Below are 20,342 nucleotides of genomic sequence, written 5' to 3'. Positions count from 1 at the left end.
TACCAAGTGAGTACAATCATGTTTATCACCTTACATGCCTCTATGACCTTTGTATCCTTATTTTCATCTATTTATTTTGTTGCGGCGATTCACCACACCCACTGGTGTGTGATTGGAGGACCAGATCCTCCTGACCCTTTTATAGAGAGCCACTGAGTGTGTTGGTGAAGGAAGGCGCGTGCCCTGCCGCAACATGTTTGAAGAGCTCCTGCAGGCTCCTGCGTTGTCCTCCTTGTTGGGGCTCCTCGCAGGCTTGCTGGTCATCCACCTTTTGTACTCCAGTTTGACTTTCCAAGGTAAACACACGCATCCTCCTGGGCCCAGATGTCTTCCCTTGCTTGGTAACCTGCTTCAGGTGGACCTCTGCAGGCTTGATCAGTCCCTTTTTAAGGTGAGTCCTTCTTGTCCTTCTTACAAGACGGTCCCAACCTAACCCTTATTTGTTTAGCTGTCTAAAAGGTACGGACCGGTGTTCACCCTCCACTTGGGACTCAAGAAGATTGTGGTCCTGGCTGGAAGCAAGACAGTCAGACAAGCTCTCATCAACCACCCTGAGGAGTTTGGGGACAGAGAGATCAACCCTTTATTCTATGACTTTTCTAAAGGGCATGGTAAATCTTTGTTGTGTCTATAGAGTTCTTGAAAACATGGTGGCTCACCAACAAATAGGCTCTCAACTGGCATGATTCATAACTTAAACCTAGTGAAAAAGTATGGACATTAGAATGGCTAGGTCTGCATGGTGCTTGGTGCAATTGTTTACCACACAAACTCCAATAAAATAAATGTGTATTTGCACAAGTCTGTCACACTTGAGGTTGAAGGTTGAAGCAGAGAAAAAGAGAAAAAATTTGTATTGAAAAATGGCATCCAAAGATGGATAACAAGACAATCATACCGTATATTCAGTACATATACATGTAGTTTTCTTGTGAAAGAGGACCTATTATGCTTTTCCTGTTCTTCTTTTCTGACCTATAGATGTTGTTACAATCTTGTATTCTCATGTTAAACGATGCCAACGCATCAGATAATGAGGTTTGCGCATTTGGAAGTGAGACTTGAAAGCAGTTTTGGGCATCTCTGCACGCTGTGTTTTACAGAGTTGTTTTGAACACCAACTTTCATTAAAGTCAATGCAACCCGGACTTCCTTATATGGACATGCCCAGGCAAATGCTGTAGGCCTGCCCCTGCATCAGGCAGAAGTGGTTGGAGTTGCTGATTCCCGGCCAGCAAGAGAAAAATATGCCCATCTGTCAACGGCACTTCACACGGGACTGTTTTGTGAACATGACAGTCCAGCTGGACTATCCACCAAACTTTTGCTAAAGTCTGAGGCCTTTCCAGCGTTACTTGGTTGTGTTGTAGAGTCAGAAGAGAAAACTGTAAGTAACATTTTATCAGTGTCGTAACTGTTTATTTTGGGTAAGTAATCGGACAAAAAGGGTTTAGCAGCTGTCCGGAAGTCCTCAGGAGCACCTGAGAGTGTGACCAATCACACACGCAGTGGGCTCAGCGGGAGGTGTACCTGAAGGAGGGCCGTGGGTGGAGTCAGTTACACAGACCGTTTGCGCGGGAGGTAGTAAAAACTGCAGCAACAGGTGCAGAGTCTGGAAGATATACATAGAAAGCTTTTTGTGCAGGTTAAGGTGTGTAGCTTCTCTATCGGAGTCCAGAACTCAATACAAAGGCTTGAAAATTTGTATAATAGGTCCCCTTTAAATTATATATTTAGTATGTGCTGTGCACCAATAAAAAACAGCCGTGGCCTTTCTTGCAGGCATAGTATTCACCAATGGTGATTCTTGGAAAGAAATGAGGCGTTTTGCCTTAACAACTCTGAGAGATTTTGGGATGGGCAAGAGGCTCAGTGAGGAGAAAATCATTGAGGAGTGTCACTACCTGGCTGAGGAGTTTGAAAAACATGAAGGTAACCTTTTTCATGAAATCCACATTGCTTTTTGCTGCGCTTTCCAATGTGTTCTGCCTTTCCTTTCAGGTAAAGCCTTTGACACCACAACACCTCTTAGCAATGCAACTTCAAATATCATTTCGGCCATCATGTTTGGAAAAAGGTTTGACTACAAAGATCCAGTCCTCCATGATATGTTGACCAATGACCATGAGGCGACCCGTCTGTTTGGATCACCTTCCATCCTGGTACTCCACCAATGTATTGTGTACTTCCATCCCTTCAGACTGTAAAACAAAAAGCAGCACTTTTGGTGTCAGAACCCACTGTAATATTTGTAAAAAAAACAATTTCCTTGATGCAGTTTTCAAAATTTAGACAAGACAACAACTTGAGGAAAACGCAGAAAATAAACCTGCAAAGATAACCTCAGCTTTGTTAAGAGCAAACTATATATTTTTCAATACAATTAGTTTGACCTGGTGTTGGGTTGGACGTGAGGTCCTGCCCCAGGTGGAGGAGTTCAAGTATCTCGGGGTCTTGTTCATGAGTGAGGGAAGGTTGGAGCATGAGGTCGATAGGCGGATCGGTGCGGCGTCTGCAGTAATGCGGTAGCTGTACCGGACCGTCGTGGTGAAAAGAGAGGTGAGCCAGAAGGCAAAGCTCTCAATTTACCGGTCAATCTATGTTCCAACCCTCACCTATGGTCATGAGCTTTGGGTTGTGACCGAAAGAACGAGATTGTGGATACAAGTGTCGGAAATGAGTTTCCTCCGTAGGGTAGCTGGACTCACCCTAAGAGATAGAATGAGGTGCTCGGTCATCCAGGAGGGGCTCAGAGCCACTGCTCCCTCACATCAAGAGGAGCCAGTTGAGGTGGCTCGGGCATCTAGTCCGGATGCCTCCCAGACGCCTCCCTAGTGAGGTGTTCCAGGCATGCCGAGCCGGAAGAAGGCCCCGGGGAAGACCTAGGACACACCTGGGAACGCCTTGGTGTCCTCCCGGTGGAACTAGAAGAGGTGGCTGAAGACCGGGAAGTCCAGACTTCCCTACTGAAACTGCTGCCCCCGTGACCCGGATAAGCGGAAGAAAATGGATAGATGGATAATTTGATCATTCTGATTTTATACAATAAATTAATATTTGAAGGGTAAAATAGAAAATGCTCCAAAGGCAATAATGTCCATTTTGCTCCATGACAGATCTACAATGTGTTTCCATGGCTGGGCCGTTGGCTTAAAAACTGGAGGGATTTAATGAAAATCGTGGAGAATAACAAGCAGCATTTATTGCAATTAATTAACAGTCTAAAGGAGACTTTCAACCCTGACATATGCCGGTGCTTTGTCGATGCTTTCTGGGCACGTAAGCTAAATCTGGAGGTAAGACATCCTTGTGTTTACAATTCCCACCTCTCCTAAATGCAAGAATGCGTGTAGAAAATATCTGTTGTCTTTTTTGGAGTCTGACGCCCAAGGATTGCACTACCATGATGAAAACCTGGTCTACAGCGTGATGAATTTGTTTGGTGCTGGAAGTGACACAACATCAAACACCCTTCGCTGGAGTCTATTTCTAATGGCCAAATACCCTCAAATACAAGGTGCAAATGATCATAATCATGCTTGAAAGGAAAGAGGTTGGCATTACTATTAGTGTTCCATCTCCTGCAGATCGGGTTCAGAAAGAGCTGAGCAGGGTGGTGGGAGTCCGTCAGGTCCAAATGGAGGACAGGAAGAACCTGCCTTACACCGACGCAGTCATCCACGAGACGCAGAGGCTGGCCAACATCGTCCCCATGTCTGTCACTCACAGCACCAGCAGAGATGTCACCTTCCAGGGCTACTTCATTGAAAAGGTCAGTTGCTGCTTTGTCATTAAAGGATTCCATCCATCCATCCATCCATCCGTCCATCCATCTTCTTCGACTTAGCTGAGGTTGGGTGGAAGGGGCAGCAGCTTAAGACAAGAAGCCCAGACTTCCCTTTCTCAAGCTGCTTCGTCCAGCTCGTCCCGGCAGATCCTGAGGCATGCCCAGGCCAGTTGAGAGATATAGACTCTCCAACTTGTCCTGGGTTTTCTCCAAGGCCTCCTACTGGTTGGATGTGACCAGAACACCTCCCTAGGGAGGTGTCTAGGAGGCATCCTGACCAGATGCTCTAGCAGCGGTTCTACTCCCAGTTTCTCCCGGATGACAGTGCTTCTCACCTTATCTTTAAGGGAGAGCCCAGCCATCCTACGAAGGAAACAAATTTTTCACTTGTACCCGCAATTTTGTCTTTTCGGTCACTACCCAAAGCTCATGACCATCGGTGAGGGTAGGAACGTAGATTGGTAAATTGAGAGCTCTGCTTTTCGGCCCGGATCCTTCTTCTCCACGAAGGAACGATGCATCACTGCAGACGCATCACTGCAGACACCGCACCAATCCACCTGTCAATTTCGCGATCCATCCTTCCCTCACTTGTGAACAAGACTCACGAGTACCTAAACTTCTCCACGTGGGACAGGATCTCATCCCCAACCCGGAGATGGCACTCCACCCTTTTCGGGTAAGAACCATGGCCAAGGTGATAGGTGCTCCTTCTCATCACAGCAGCTTCACACTGACGTGCGAACCAATCCAGTGAGAGTTTAAGATTATGGCCAGATGAAGCCAGCACGATCAAACCGCAGTGACCCAACCGGATCCCCCTCAAAGCCCTCCCTCCGCCTAGAAATTCTGTTCATAAAGCTTATGAACAGGATCGGTGCCCAAGGATCAGCCCTAGCAGAGTATAACCTTCATTGGAAATGAGTCCGACTTATTGCCAGCAATGAGGACCAAGCTCTGACACCGGTCATACAGGGAGCGAACTGCCCAAATTAGGCTGTCCGGTACCCCATACTCCTGAAGTACACTCAACAGGATTTCTTGAAGAACATGATCGAGTGCCTACTCCAAGTCCACAAAACACATGTAGACTGATTGGGCAAACTCCCATGGACCCTCTCGGACCCTGCGAGAGCAAAGATTTAATTCACAATTTCACGACCAGGATGAAAACCACACTGCTGAGTAGCGTAGCCACATCCAGCTAAACCACACTTCCAGAAGAGCTGAATGATTCTACACCCGCTTTGACACCCAAACTCCTAATGAGCAGAGAGGGTGGCAGACTTGGGGAGCACACAGGACTTACCTCTCATGGTGACATCAGCTGATGTGCGCAGGGTTCTGAACAAAACAAACCCACGAAAAGCTGCAGGCCCAGACAACATCTCAGTGCACCTCGGGTTTGCTCATCAGAGCTAGCTGATGTGCTTGCTGACATATTTAACCTGTCGCTTGCACAAGCATCTGTACCGACCTGCTTTAAGTCCACCACCATAGTGCCCCCGTACCCAAGAAGAGCAACGTGACCTGCTTGAATGACTATCGCCCTATAGCACTCACTCCTATTGTTATGAAGTGCTTTGAAAGAATAGTCATGACCCACATCAAAAAGAGCATCCCGGCCACTGTGGACCCTCAACAGCACAGGTGTCAAACACAAGGCCCGCCACATAATTTTATGCGGCCCGCGAAACCCTTGGAATAATTCATGTCAATAATGCACGTCACCTCTGCCCTTCTAAATGTATTTGATCTGTCATTTTGACAGAAAAATTCGATAAAAAAGTTCTTCTAAACGTCAGTATCATCTAATCATGCAGCAAGATATTCCAAGCATTTTTCAAAAACAAATACTGGAATGTCTGCTTGTCACCATGACATTCTCACTTCACTTCTCATTTCGAAGCAAGTTATCCATCAATTTGTTTGTAAAAATATAATAATCTAATGCATGGGCAACTTTGTAATAATACTGTATTATGAGGTTATATTCATATTTAGATTCATAAAAACTGACAGTTACAAGTGGCCCTCTGAGGGCAGCCGTAACTGCGATGTCGCCCTCAATGAAAATGAGTTTGACACCCCTGCTCTACAGTTTGCATACCGCCAGAACCGGTCCTCTGATGATGCAGTCAACACTGCCATCCACACAGCCCTTTCTCACCTACAGGGCCAGGACACATATGTCAGAATGCTATTTAGTTTAGTTTAGTTTAGTTTATTAAGGACAATGTGCAGTTTCATTAAAAAGATGTCTGCACCAGATTTAGCTCAGAGCTAATTTCCATTTGCAGTCCTCACATCATACAATACAATACAAAAATACAATAAGGTGCAATACAAATACAAGAGAGTACATCTAAATACCAGGTACAAAAATGCTCTATTTATAGACTATAGCTGAACTGCCATCCACACAGCCCTTTCTCACCTACAGGGCCAGGACACATATGTCAGAATGCTATTTATAGACTATAGCTCTGCTTTTAACACAGTCAGCCCCCACAAACTCACAAATAAGCTCCTCACACTTGGCCTGTCACCCTCCCTCTGTAACTGGGTGTTTAACTTTCTAACAGGCAGGCCCCAGTCAGTCAGAGTCCACAATCGCACATCCAGCTCAAGAATTGTGAGCACTGGGGACCCCACAGGGGTGTGTGCTGAGTCCGCTCCTCTACACGCTCTTCACCTACGATTGCGTGGCCTCCCAGAACAACACCAGCATCATTAAATTTGCGGATGACACTACAGTCATCGGCCTGATCACTGGTGGTGTTGAAACATCATACAGAAGAGAGGTGGCGGACCTCATAGCTTGGTGTCGTGATAACAATCTCCTTCTCAATACAGATAAGACTAAAGAGATGATCATCGACCCAAGAACAAGGGAAAAGGAGCCGCATAGACCCCTGTTTATTGATGAGACTGAGGTGGAGAGGGTGAAAACCTTCAAGTTCCTTGGCACACACATCAGCGAGGACCTCACCTGGTCTCACAACACCCAACAAATTATGAAGAAGTCCCAAAGGAGACTGTACTTCCTGAGACGACTGAGGAAATTTGGCATGTCCACCACAATCCTGAGTTGCTTCTACAGATGTATTATGGAAAGTGTCCTTACAGCCTCCATCACTGTTTGGTACGGTAACTACAACACGTGATAGGAAGGCACTCCAGCGGGTGATCAAGACCTCACAGAACATTGTTGGGGCAGCCCTCCCCTCACTGCAAGACATTTATAAAACTAGAGTCCTACGCAGAACACACAACCTCATCAAGGACAGCACACATCCACAACACTCATTATTCACACTCCTACCGTCAGGCAGACGCTACAGGAGTTTGAAGTCCAGGACCACAAGGCTGGATAAAGGATCCCAATAAAGTAAATAATACTTTGTGTTTTTTGTGACTTTGTGCACCAAGGGGACGACTGTGCTCCCTCTGCTGACATCTGTCCTCTATGATGAGAGTGAGTGGGAGACACCAAACACCTTCAACCCTTCCCACTTCTTGGATGAGGAGGGTAAATTCATCAGGAGGGATGCCTTTTTGCCCTTCTCTGCAGGTACAACCTCTCTTTTTATTTTTAACCACTTTTTAGATTCATGTACGTTCTCTTTGCAGGCCGTAGGGCTTGTCTAGGTGAAGGTCTGGCTCGGATGGAGCTCTTCCTCTTCTTCACGCACCTCCTCCAGCGCTTTCGATTCACCCCCGCACCTGGGATTTCAGAGGACGAGCTGGATTTGACGCCGATGGTGGGTTTCATGCTCAGCCCGCCGCCTCACCAGCTGTGCGCTGTGAGTCGCATCTGAGGAGGAGATGTTGGTGGAAAAGCAAAAGGAAAATCTCCTAGCTTAGCACTCACTCTGTCAATGATTAGCATCACAGTGGAGTCTGCCTTGGCTAAAACATCAAGGACTGCAAATATTTCTGATTTACTTCTTCTATGAAATGAATATTGGACCTGATGGACTGGCACCACCCTGCTCAGCTCCTCCTAACTATAAATAGTCCAATGATGACCAAATGGTTGCGACAGTTTGACTTGCAAATGATCCACATACCTGTAGTTACGTATACTTACTCTACATTTACTAGATAATGTACACTATTTGTGATTGTGTTAAAACCATCTGAAACTACAGTACGTGCAGTTTAATTTGTGTGTACAGTTTAATTTGTGGATTGTATCATAAATAAATAAGCTGATTTTCACTGCCAATTTTGGTTGAGCTGATGATGTTACTCCTGATAATGCAATGTACCCCCAGTTCAAGGAGAAAATAATAACATCAAAAGTTCAAATTACAGCTTGTAATTAAGTCTTTATTCCAATAATATTTTGACTTAATTCCCATAATATTATAACTTTTTCACCAACCTACTTGTCAAAAAATTACAACTTTATTTGTTGTTTTGTTGTTGTTTTTTTACAATTAAAAACGATATTAATAATTTTTCCTTTGTATTCCCACTTTATGCTACTAAAATGATGTTAATTTTCCTCATAATATTATGACATTACTCTTGTAAACTTACGACCTTTTCCCATTAGATTAAAACTTTTTCCTCATAATATTTTGCCTTTATTCTTGTAAAATTACTGCGGATTTTCCATTTTTGCTGTTCCATTCCATTCCATTCCATTCCATTTTCCTCCGCTTATCCGGGTCCGGGTCGCGGGGGCAGCAGTCTCAGTAGGGAAGCCCAGACTTCCCGGTCCCCGACCACCTCCTCCAGCTCCACCGGGAGGACACCAAGGCGTTCCCAGGCCAGCTGTGAGACATAATCCCTCCAGCGTGTCCTAGGTCTTCCCCGGGGCCTTCTCCCGGCTGGGCATGCCCGAAACACCTCACCAGGGAGGCGTCCGGGAGGCATCCGGACTAGATGCTCGAGCCACCAGCCAGCTGGCTCCTCTCAATGTGAAGGAGCAGCGGCTCTACTCTGAGCTCCTCCCGGATAACCGAGCTCCTCACCCTATCTCTTAGGGTGAGTCCCGCTACCCTACGAAGAAAACTCATTTCAGCCACTTGTATCCGCGATCTCGTCCTTTCGGTCATGACCCAAAGCTCATGACCATAGGTGAGGGTGGGAACATAGATCGAATGGTAAATTGAGAGCTTTGCCCCCGAACTGGACTCCCTCGACACCTTGGCTGCGCCTAGAAATTCTGTCCATGAAAATTATAAACAGAATCGGTGTCAAAGGGCAGCCTTGGCGGAGGCCCACGTTCACCGGAAACAGGCTTGACTTACTACTGGCAATGCGAACCAGGCTCCTGCTCCGGTTGTACAAGGACTGAATGGCACATAGTAGCGCGCCACCAATCCCATACTCCTGGAGCACCCCCCACAGGACACCGCGAGGGACACGGTCGAATACCTTTTCCAGGTCCACAAAGCACATGTTGACCAGTTGGGCAAACTCCCAAGTACCCTCCAGGACCCTTGCAAGGGTGTAGAGCTGGTCCAGTGTTCCGCGACCAGGACGAAAACCACATTGCACCTTCTGTAGCCGAGGTTCGATTAACGGTCGTACCCTTCTCTCCAGCACCGTGGAATAGACTTTCCCAGGGAGGCTGAGGAGTGTGATCCCCCTATAGTTGGAACACACCCTCCAGTCACCCTTCTTGAAAAGGGGGACCACCACCCCAGTCTGCCAATCCAGAGGTACTGTTCCCGACTTCCACGCAATGTTGAAGAGACGTGTCAGCCAAGACAGTCCCGCAACATCCACAGCCTTGAGGAATTCAGGGCGAAACTCGTCCACCCCCAGAGCTTTGCCACTGGGGAGCATTTTGACTACCCCAGATACCTCAGCCACGATGATGAAACTGTCCGCGTTCGTGTCCTCAGTCTCTGCTTCCTCTATGGAAGGTATGTCAGTCGGATTGAGAAGGGCCTCAAAGTATTCCTTCCACCGCCCAACTATATCCTCAGTCGAGGTCAGCAGGCCCCCGTCCCCACTGTAAACAGTGTGGACCGGGCACTGCTTCCCCTTTCTGAGGCGCCGGACGGTTTGCCAGAACCTCTTCGAGGCCGACCGAAAGTCGTGTTCCTTGGCCTCACCGAACTCCTCCCAAACCCGAGTTTTTGCCTCGACCACCGCCGAAGCCGCGTGCCGCTTGGCCTGCCGGTACCCGTCAGCTGCTTCAGGAGTCCCACAAGCCATCCATGCTCGATAGGACTCCTTCTTCAGCTTGACGGCAGCCCTGACCTCTGGTGTCCACCATCGGGTTCGGAGCTTGCCGCCACGACTGGCACCGACCACCTTGCGGCCGCAGCTCCGATCGGCTGCCTCAGCAATGGAGGCACGGAATAGATCCCATTCGGACTCGATATCCTCGTCCTCCCCCGGGATGCAGGAGAAGCTCTGCCGGAGGTGAGAGCTGAAGACTCGACGAACAGGAGACTCTGCCAAACGTTCCCAGCACACCCTCACTACACGTTTGGGTCTCCCGGGTCTGTCCGGCATCCTCCCCCGCCATCTAATCCAATTCATCACCAGGTGGTGATCAGTTGACAGCTCAGCCCCTCTCTTTACCCGTGTGTCCAAAACATGCGGACGCAGGTCTGATGATACGACTACAAAGTCGACCATAGACCTGTGACCTAGGGTGTCCTGGTGCCATGTGCACTTATGGACATCCTTATGCTGGAACATGGTGTTTGTGATGGACAAACTGTGGTTCGCACAGAAGTCCAACAACATCACACCGCACGGGTTCAGATCGGGGAGGCCGTTCCTCCCAATCACGCCCCTCCAGGTCACACTGTCATTGCCCACATGGGCGTTGAAGTCTCCCAGTAAAACGACAGAGTCACCAGTTGGGGTGCTCTCCAGCACCCCTCTGATGGACTCCAGGAAGGCTGGGTACTCTGAATTGCCGTTTGGCGCGTACACACAAACGACAGTTAGGACCCTTTCCCCAACCCGAAGGTGTAGGGAAATTACCCTCTCGTTCAACACAGAGGCACCGAGCCGGGGGGCTATTAATAAGCCCACAGCAGCTCGCCGCCTCTCCCCTACAGCAACTCCAGAGTAGAACAAGGTCCAGCCCCTCTCGAGGAGTTTGGATCCAGAACCCAAACTGTGGGTCGAGGTGAGTTCGACTACATCTAGTCGGAATGTCTCAACCTCTCTCACAAGTTCGGGCTCCTTCCCCGCCCGAGAAGTGACGTTCCATGTCCCAAGAACCAGATTTGGCCGCCGAAGACCAGGTCGCCTAGGTGCCCGCCCTCGACAGCCACCCAAAACGCAATGCACCGGACCCTTATGCTTGCCCCCGCAGGTGGTGGGTCTACGGGGGGGCTTTTTTGCTGTTTTCTTGTTAAATTATATTTGTTAAATGTGCCATGTGCCAATAAAGAAACAGCTGGGGGACGCAAATGGCCCCCAGGCTGCACTTTGGACACCCCTACAGCAGTACTGTAATACCAAAAGCATTATTTATGCATGGTGTGAAGTGATAAATTATTTTGTGATATCTTCTAAACTCTAAACACATGTTACATTATTGTTAAAATGATATTATTTTACGGTCTTTCCATTTACCTTTGAATGTCAAATAAGGTAGCCAACAAATTAAATGTTAAAGTGGGGAAAATGTGGGGTTTTGCCCCCCAAAAATGAACTTTTAATTCCAAAAGGGCATTTTATACATCATGAATCGAAGCAACAGTCTTTTGTCAAGTGTCACAACGTGAGTGCAACCATGTTTACCAGTTTAGCCTCTATGACCTTTGTATCCTTATTTTCATCTATTTATTTTGTTGCGGTGATTCACCACACCCACCGGTGTGTGATTGGAGGACCAGATCCTCCTGACCCTTTTATAGAGAGCCACTGAGTGTGTTTGTGAAGGAAAGCGCGTGCCCTGCCGCAACATGTTTGAAGAGCTCCTGCAGGCTCCTGCGTTGTCCTCCTTGTTGGGGCTCCTCGCAGGCTTGCTGGTCATCCACCTTTTGTACTCCAGTTTGACTTTCCAGGGTAAACACACGCATCCTCCTGGGCCCAGATGTCTTCCCTTGCTTGGTAACCTGCTTCAGGTGGACCTCTGCAGGCTTGATCAGTCCCTTTTTAAGGTGAGTCCTTCTGGTCCTTCTTACAAGACGGTCCCAACCTAACCCTTATTTGTTTAGCTGTCTAAAAGGTACGGGCCGGTGTTCACCCTCCACTTGGGACTCAAGAAGATTGTGGTCCTGGCTGGAAGCAAGACAGTCAGACAAGCTCTCATCAACCACCCTGAGGAGTTTGGGGACAGAGAGATCAACCCTTTATTCCATGATTTCACCAAAGGGCATGGTAAATCTTTCTTTCGTCGATAGAGTTCTGAAAACATGGCGGCTGGCCAACAAATAGGCTCCCTTGAACAGGTTCTCCTAACTGACATGATTCATAACTGATTTTCATGTAAAGACATTAGACACATTGCTGTGTCTGCATGTTGCCGTCCATGCAATACGAATTAGGATTATCCCCTTTTGCAGCAAATGTTTACTTTTTTACTTGACCTTAACCTCCAGGATATTTATCAGTGGAAGGTTGCGAGAAGTGTGAACATTTTTAGTTAGATATGTGAGTGGAGCTCATTTATTATCTTGAAGGCAAAGTTATGCAAGTTATCATCCTTTTTATAGTTTTACAGCTTTTATGCCCTTGCCCCTTTTTCTATTCAACTCTTTTTCTTTTAAGAGAACGTCACCTCAGTCTTGTGTGATTTAAAAGAGAAAGCGGTATTGTTTAAGAGATTTCTTCTCATGTTATTCCAGTTACACTACAAAACCCAACAGGTCCTGATCACTAACAGATGAGTAAATAATCCCAGGTCTTTACCAAGAGCAACAAACCAAAGTTGAGAGGAAGCAGCTTTAAAGGAGGGGATTCAGCGTTGGGTACAATATAAATGGGTTAGACTATTGTGCTGGATCTGGATGTAATAGGGCCGTCTCTACACAGCAGGCTGTGTAAACCTAGGTGACTTCCCCTTTAATTTAATTTGATTTAACCCTTTAAGGTGGTCAGGCCGGGAGGTGCGTGCACTTGAAACAGCAGAAGTGTGGTCTTGCACTCCTGGGGTAACCAGGGTTCAGACACTAGTCAGGCTTCCGTGACTGTTGCCATGGCAACGTACGGCAGAAGGATGTGTTGCCCTTCTACGCAGAAAAAGGGCACAGAAACCTGGCAGGAACCTGGGTTTTTGAAGGCTCCCATCCATCCATTTTCTATGCCGCTTGTCCTCACTTGGGTGGCGGGGGTATGCTGGAGCCTATACCAGATGACTTTGGGCAAGAGGCGGGGTACACCCTGGACTGGTGGCCAGCCAATGGCAGGGCACATATAGACAAACAAGCATTCACACTCACATTCATACCTATGGACAATTTAGAGTTGCCAATTAACCTAACATGCACGTTTTGGCATGTGGGAGGAAACTGGAGAACATGCAAATGCCACACAGAGATTCCCAAACGAACATTCAGACCCAGATCACTGTGTGGCCACCATGCTAACCACGAGGTTAGCACAAAATTTTAGCCCATATTTTGCCTCTGTTCTTGTACACTGTCTTGTCAGCAAACTTGGATCCCGAGACGTTCCCGGGCCAGTTAAGAGACTCTCCAACGTGTCCTGGGTCTTCCCCGAGGCCTTCTATTGGCCCAGATTCCCCAGCCACCTCATCTGGATCCTCTCAATGCGGAGGAGCAGCGGTTCTACTCCAAGTTTCTCTTGGATGACAGAGCTTCTCACCTCATCTCTAAGGGAGAGCCCAGCCAACCTACGGAGAAAACTAATTTCGGCCCAATGTGCTCGCAATCTTGTCCTTTTGGTCACGACCCAAAGCTCATGACCATAGGTGAGGTTAGGAACGTAGATCCACCAGTAAATTGAGAGCTTTGCCTTCCAGCTTAGCTCCCTCTTCACCACCACGAGTCCACATCACTGCAGACACCACACCAGTTCACCTGTTGATCTCGCTTTCCATCCTTCCCTCACTCGTGAACAAGACTTACTTACTTAACTTAAACCCTTCCACTTGGGGCAGGATCTCATCCCCGACCCGGAGATGCCACTCCACCCTTTTTCGGTTGAGAACCATAGTTTCAGACTTGAAGGTGCCGATTCTCATCCCAGCCGCTACACACTCGGCCGCGAAACCATCCAGTGAGAGTTGAAGGTCACGGCCCGATGAAGCCAGCAGGACCACAACCACTTCATGTGCAAAAAGCAGAGACCCAATCCTGCAACCACCAAACCAAAACCCCTCAACTCCTTGGCTGCACCTACAAATTCTGTCCATAAAAGTAACGAACAGAATCGGTGACAAAGGGCAGGCCTGGCAGAGTCCAACCCTCACTGGAATCGGGTCCAACTTATTGCCGTCATACAGGGAAGAAACAGCCTGAATTACGTGGTCCGGTACTCCCCCCAGATTCCTTGAGGAACATGGTCGAATGCCTTCTCCAAGTCCACCAAACACATGTGGACTGGTCGGGCAAACTATAGTCAAATCTTCCCTTGATCAACGCGGTTGGTGTTTCTCCCATTCAAACACACTTTCCACCGGCTCACAGGCATAATATTCTCCAATGGCGACACCTGGAAGGAAATGAGGCGTTTTGCTTTGACAACTCTGAGAGATTTTGGCATGGGCAAGAGGCTCAGTGAGCAGAAAATCATCGAGGAGTGTCACTACCTGACCGAGGAGTTTGAAAAACACGAAGGTAACCTTTGCCATGAAATCCATGATGCTTTTTGCTGTGCTTTCTAATGAATTCTGTCTTCCTTTCAGGTAAAGCCTTTGACACCACAACGCCCATCAGCTATGCAGCTTCAAATATCATTTCGGCCATCATGTTTGGAACAAGGTTTGACTACAAAGATCCAGTCCTCCATGATATGTTGACCAATGACCAAGAGACCATCCGTCTGTCTGGTTCAACTTCCATCCTGGTACTCCATCAAGCCGTTGTGTACTTACAGTGCCTAAAAAGATGAGCCAATATACAGACATATACACTCACTACACACGTTATTAGGTACACCTACACAATGTAACAAAATCCAGTACAAAAGCTGTATGTTCTCGAGTTGCCTCTGTAATGTAAACAGTGAATAACAGGAGAGTAAAGGTGACTCTAGGCGTGTTATTTCATGTCTACAGGGCTCTAATCATATTATAAACAGCTTTTCTATGCACTAACTACGAAAATATTTTACTTATATTTATTTCAAGCCTATGTGGAACCGTTCAAATGATTAGAAAATGCACCAAAGGAATCCTGTCCATTTTGCTCTGTGACAGATCTACAATGTGTTTCCATGGCTGGGCCCTTGGCTTCAAAACTGGAGGGATTTGATGAGGAATGTGGAGAATAACAAGCAGCATTTATTGCAATTAATTAACAGTCTAAAGGAGACGCTCAAGCCCGACACATGTCGGTGCTTTGTGGATGCTTTCTGGACACGTAAGCTAAATCTGGAGGTAGGACATCCTCATTTTTACTATGCCCACCTCTCCTAAATGCAAGAATGCGTGCATGCGTGTTGTCTATTTAGGAGTCTGATGCCCAGGGGATGCACTACAATGAAGGAAACCTGGTCTACAGCGTGATGAATCTGTTTGCTGCTGGAACTGACACAACATCGAACACCCTTCGCTGGAGTCTACTTCTAATGGCCAAGTACCCTCAAATACAAGGTGCAAATGATCATAATCATGCATGAAAGGAAAGAGGTAGGCATTACTGTCAGTGTTTCATCTCCTGCAGATCGGGTTCAGGAAGAACTGAGCAGGGTGGTGGGAGTCCGTCAGGTCCAAATGGAGGACAGAAAGAACCTGCCTTACACGGACGCAGTCATCCACGAGACGCAGAGGCTCGCCAACATCGTCCCCATGTCTATCACTCACAGCACCAGCAGAGATGTCACCTTCCAGGGCTACTTCATCGAAAAGGTCAGCCGCTGCTTCATCAATAAAAGATCCCAATCAAGTACAGTCATCCCTCGTTTATAGCAGTTAATTGGCTCTAGACCCGCCCATGATAAATGATTTTCCACAATGTAGGATTCAATATTAATAAATAGAGTCGTTTTGTAGTTGGAGCATAGAAAACCTGTTTATGACTTTCACTTTTACTTTTAAACATTATTAGATTATTATAGTCCAGCTAGCCTGGACTTTATTTCTTCTAAACTTAAAAAGACAAGAAGCTACCACTTCCACACAGGATGGGAGGAGAACTTTTTTCCACTCTGTCCTGTGGGACATGCCATGGCTGATGTAACTCACACTCCACAGCAAGGAGGAGGTGAGAGAGTGTGGAGGAGTGTAGCGTGCAGAAGGTTACGCATCGCAGGAAAATTTGAACACATGCGCACACACACGCGGCGTGTACACACACAGTTTAGTTCCAAATGTGAAAATTGTAAATAGTTCATGGTGTTATATTTGTAAATCAATTGTTATCTTGATGTAAAATAACCCCTTTTTGTGGTGTTTATGTTGGTATAGTTGTTTAGATATTTGAAAAAATATTTGTGTTATGCTTGAAATGCATCTTTTCACAAAAAGATGCTTTTCTCCCAGTTTTAGTCGGGAACTGATATTTTCCTGAAACTTACCTATGTTCTACTGCTGATTCCTAAAGAACAGAAAAAGTAGAAACTTTTTTTTCTGATGAAAAATGAGAGTCTAATCTTTCTTTTGGTAGGTTCTGTGTTTATGTAGCCATCGAACACAATATTCTGTGTGCCTTGAAAGATCACGCAAAATGGTCTAAAATGGCCGCTACAGAAATGGCTGGGATTGAATGAGTTCAAGTAATGTCATGTACCGTAAGCTAATGCCTCATTGGTTTGTGTCATTACTGCCCTCTAGTGACCACAATACTACATAGCACTTGTATTTGTTTTGACTAATAATAGACCATAGTCTACCACAAAACAGACATCATTTATTCATTTCTGAAAAAGCTCGACATAGGGAGGGATGACCGTACTTTGTGTTTTTTGTGACTTTGTGCACCAAGGGGACGACTGTGCTCCCTCTGCTGACATCTGTCCTCTATGATGAGAGTGAGTGGGAGACACCAAACACCTTCAACCCTTCCCACTTCTTGGATGAGGAGGGTAAATTCATCAGGAGGGATGCCTTCTTGCCCTTCTCTGCAGGTACCACCTCTCTTTCCTCTTTTTAGACACTTTTTAGATTCATGTACGTTCTCTTTGCAGGCCGTAGGGCTTGTCTAGGTGAAGGTCTGGCTCGGATGGAGCTCTTCCTCTTCTTCACGCACCTCCTCCAGCACTTCCGATTCACCCCCGCACCTGGGATTTCAGAGGACGAGCTGGATTTGACGCCGGTGGTGGGCTTCACGCTCAGCCCGCCGCCTCACCAGCTGTGCGCTGTGAGTCGCATCTGAGGAGGAGATGTTGGTGGAAAAGCAAAAGGAAAATCTCCTAGCTTAGCACTCACTCTGTCAATGATTAGCATCACAGTGGAGTCTGCCTTGGCTAAAACATCAAGGACTACAAATGTTTCTGATTTACTTCTTCTGGGAAATGAACAACTGTGTTAAAATAGTCAAATGATGGCTAAGAATTGCAACATTTTAATGACTTTCAAACAATCCACAGTTATTTTTGCTTACAGTATATCGCAGGGATCCAAACTTTTACAAAGAAAGAAAGGATGCGAGGGTCTCTTTGATGTTTTGTAAAGCAACAATGCTCAGAAGTTATATATGCGTCAAGCTTTGTGATACCAGCGGAAAAGGATATTATTATCTTTATTAATATCTATTAAAATCTTCTTGTCATATGATGACTTTATGACAATAAGATTATGACTTTATTCACATTATACTATAACTTTTCCCGCAACCTAATTTTCCAAAAATTACAACTTTATTTTGTTCTTTAGGACGTTTTAAAAAAAATAACATTTTTTTTCAATTTCTCTCACTATGCAACTAAAAATTGCATTTTTTTTCTTGTGAGAATACAACTTTTTTCTCTTAATATTTGGACTTTATTCTTGTAAAATTTCAGCTGTTTTTTTCATTTCTTCAGTTTTTTCCTCAACTATTTAAACTTTTTGTAAATTTTCTTGTGTTAAAATTGTCTAAAACTATGTACACTTAAGTTTTTAATTTGTGGATTATATCATAAATAAATAAGCTGATTTTTACTGCAAATTTTGGCTGGTCCAGTGACATTACTTTGTCCTTATAATACAATGTACCCTCAGTTACAGTAGAAAAATGTGCATATTGGAATGATAACATCAAACGTTCTAACAGTTATGAATAATTTGGGATATTGGCCTTTTTGCAAAAAAAATGTCAAAAAATAATTTCAATAGCAAATATATTTTATTGATATCACTTAACGTCAGCCCTTTTGCCACTTTATTGTGTCACTTCCACTTAAACAGACCCAAAGTTCACTCAAAATGCAGCCAGCGTATGAATAATTTGCTGACCTTTAAACGACTTCATACTGTTTGTTGTGTTTGTTGTTCCGGCGTCTGCCGCTAGTCGGCGATGTCGCACATTGGCTGACTTGTTCTATAGTTCCACGCGCTTTTGACACTAACTGAAACACGTTAGCGCAGCGCCATTCAAACCATCCAGCGTCTTTGATTCTAGCAGTCCTCGGTTGAGGAGAGTTCGGAGCTGTCAACTTTTTTTTTTTTAATAACTTATCGGGGAACACAAAGGGCTTACCAAAGGATTACAGTGGACACTCGGAGATAGTCAGCGTGTGAGTACTCAAATATGTATGTCTCATTATTTACAGCTATTAGCTTATCTGTGCCGTTTTGACTGTTGATCCAATGGGCTGCTGCTTGTCTTTTTCTTTAAAGCGAGCCAGTTGAAAGTGGTGGTGAAATACGTCAGTTAGGAATGTGTGACACTTGGATAACTAGTAGCACATTTACCCCAAATCGCTGTTACCAAAACTGTCACTGTCATTTCGTACATGGTAAATGTTTGAACTGGAGTTCTTCCTGTGACACGAAAAAGGACGAGTTTAAACAACAAAAAGTGGACGACAACTTAGTCGCTGGCACCAGACATAGCGCCACAACAACAAGACCACTTCCGGTAGGTCGGGATATGACGTCATCGCTGTAGAACTCTTGCACTATTGTTTAAACCATAAAAGCACAATGGATAACGTTTACAGCACAAATGTGGTAGAAAAGAGTACTAGAAATGTGTACTTGGATTGGCTGATGAGCGTTCATTTACAAGCCTTCGTGTCATGACAGTCGTATGGATGGATGCCGTCAGTGGTTTGTTCCATGTAGTGGCTTGAAGGTTTTGAGTTATATGGAGTTGACGCGTATGTGCAGGAAAAGTTTTAAAAATGTCATTAACAGAACTGAGCTGTGAACTTTCTAGTTCGGCGCTTGACAGAGCAGCGCGCCTTTTGTGTCTGACGTCACATAAGTGAAATGTCTTTAGCGTGTCCGCCAGAGGGCGCCGCGTGCAAGCTCTTTAATGTATTTTGGGACGAACGCTTGTGATGTAAATGTTGTAGTTTACCCACTTTGCCTTTTAATGGTGATACATTGGGATGAACGCTTGTGATGGCAAGGTTTAGTTTCCCCACTATGCTTTTGATGGTTACATTTTTCTCCATTCATTTTTCATGGATGGGCTGGCCAAAGCTGTTAGAAAAAAACTGGTTAAACTGGTTTGCCCTTCTCACATCCCCCTCAATGTGGGCACCTGTCTTGGTGCGTGATGGTCTTCATTCCCTGCCTCACCTCCTTCATGTCATTATTCTGCATCCTGTCTTCTGTTTTCCTTCTGAACTGCTCCTTTGCGGCCCCCAGCTGGACGCTTAGTTCCTTCTGTACCCGCTTAAGTGCTAGTGTGTCACACACACTTTTGATGTACAATGAGGTTTCCGCAAGACCAGGTTGTGGTCTGATATTTAGTTTTTGGGTATTTTTTTGCAAATTGTGGTTGCAGCAGAGTAATATTTATTTTGTGTTATTTTGTTAATTGATGATTGGGGGGGGGGGGGGGTTTCTGAACAAAACAAGGCATAAGTGACGTTAAATGCTCAGTTGTCCATTCATTTGTCATTTGTAAAATATATTGTCTATAAAATGTGTTTTTGGGTGTCTGGAACGGATTAATTGAATTTACATCTTTTCTATGATAAAATTTGCTTTGGTTAGAGTCTGTTTGGTTTGAGCTGGACCTTCTGAAATGGCTTAATGATGTTAACCAAGGTACTTGGCTGGAGCCCTGCAGGGTTTGTGGCAGGGTTTGTGGTATGGTTGGGCGATGCTGCACTGCACTAGTTTGGTATTGATCTGATACTAAGTCTATACATTGCCAGTATTACTGATACCAATAGGTTTTACTTGACATTTTCTAGATCATTGAATGGGTTACAAAGATTTTAGGTAAACAAAGTACTTTTTTAAAACTTTTTTGTGAACAATTTAACAATGAATACAAGCATATAAGACAAACTACTATTTTCTCTCACTCAAATCCTGTTTTTTTTACCCCCAACGCTCCCC

General features: G+C 45.6%; 2 protein-coding genes across 4 annotated transcripts in view; both read left to right on the top strand.

The window, feature by feature from the left end:
* The first annotated feature begins 153 nt into the window (after positions 1-153).
* LOC129171781 (cytochrome P450 2K1-like) lies at positions 154-17,991 on the top strand. Of its 2 annotated transcripts, XM_054760780.1 has the most exons (14): positions 154-391; positions 449-611; positions 1,783-1,932; positions 2,002-2,162; positions 3,117-3,296; positions 11,704-11,880; positions 11,938-12,100; positions 14,371-14,520; positions 14,589-14,749; positions 15,102-15,281; positions 15,356-15,497; positions 15,568-15,752; positions 16,828-16,969; positions 17,030-17,991. In XM_054760780.1, exons 1-14 carry the CDS (start codon positions 194-196, stop codon positions 17,215-17,217), a joined length of 2,340 nt encoding a protein of 779 aa, XP_054616755.1. In that variant the 5' UTR covers positions 154-193; the 3' UTR covers positions 17,218-17,991. The 2 variants fall into 2 exon arrangements, with proteins under 2 accessions (XP_054616755.1, XP_054616754.1); XM_054760779.1 differs by lacking the exons at positions 11,704-11,880; positions 11,938-12,100; positions 14,371-14,520; ... (4 more) ...; positions 16,828-16,969; positions 17,030-17,991 and adding exons at positions 3,379-3,517; positions 3,588-3,772; positions 7,220-7,361; positions 7,421-8,334 and having other exon boundaries at positions 160-391.
* A 389-nt stretch (positions 17,992-18,380) lies between these two features.
* The window catches only part of LOC129171007 (SUN domain-containing protein 1-like), a 28,715-nt gene continuing 26,753 nt past the window's right edge, over positions 18,381-20,342 (top strand). Inside the window, exon 1 of one of the 2 annotated variants that reach the window (XM_054759271.1) lies at positions 18,381-18,559. The gene's annotated coding sequence lies outside the window, so the exon portion shown is untranslated. Of the gene's footprint in view, positions 18,576-20,342 lie in introns of both variants that reach the window. The other variant, XM_054759272.1, reaches the window with a different exon arrangement.

This window comes from Dunckerocampus dactyliophorus, chromosome 18 (assembly GCF_027744805.1).
Source record: "Dunckerocampus dactyliophorus isolate RoL2022-P2 chromosome 18, RoL_Ddac_1.1, whole genome shotgun sequence".
In the NCBI taxonomy this organism is placed as follows: Eukaryota; Metazoa; Chordata; class Actinopteri; order Syngnathiformes; family Syngnathidae; genus Dunckerocampus; species Dunckerocampus dactyliophorus.
The sequence above is the reverse complement of the archived record's forward strand: the minus strand, read 5'-3'. Positions and strand labels throughout refer to the sequence as shown.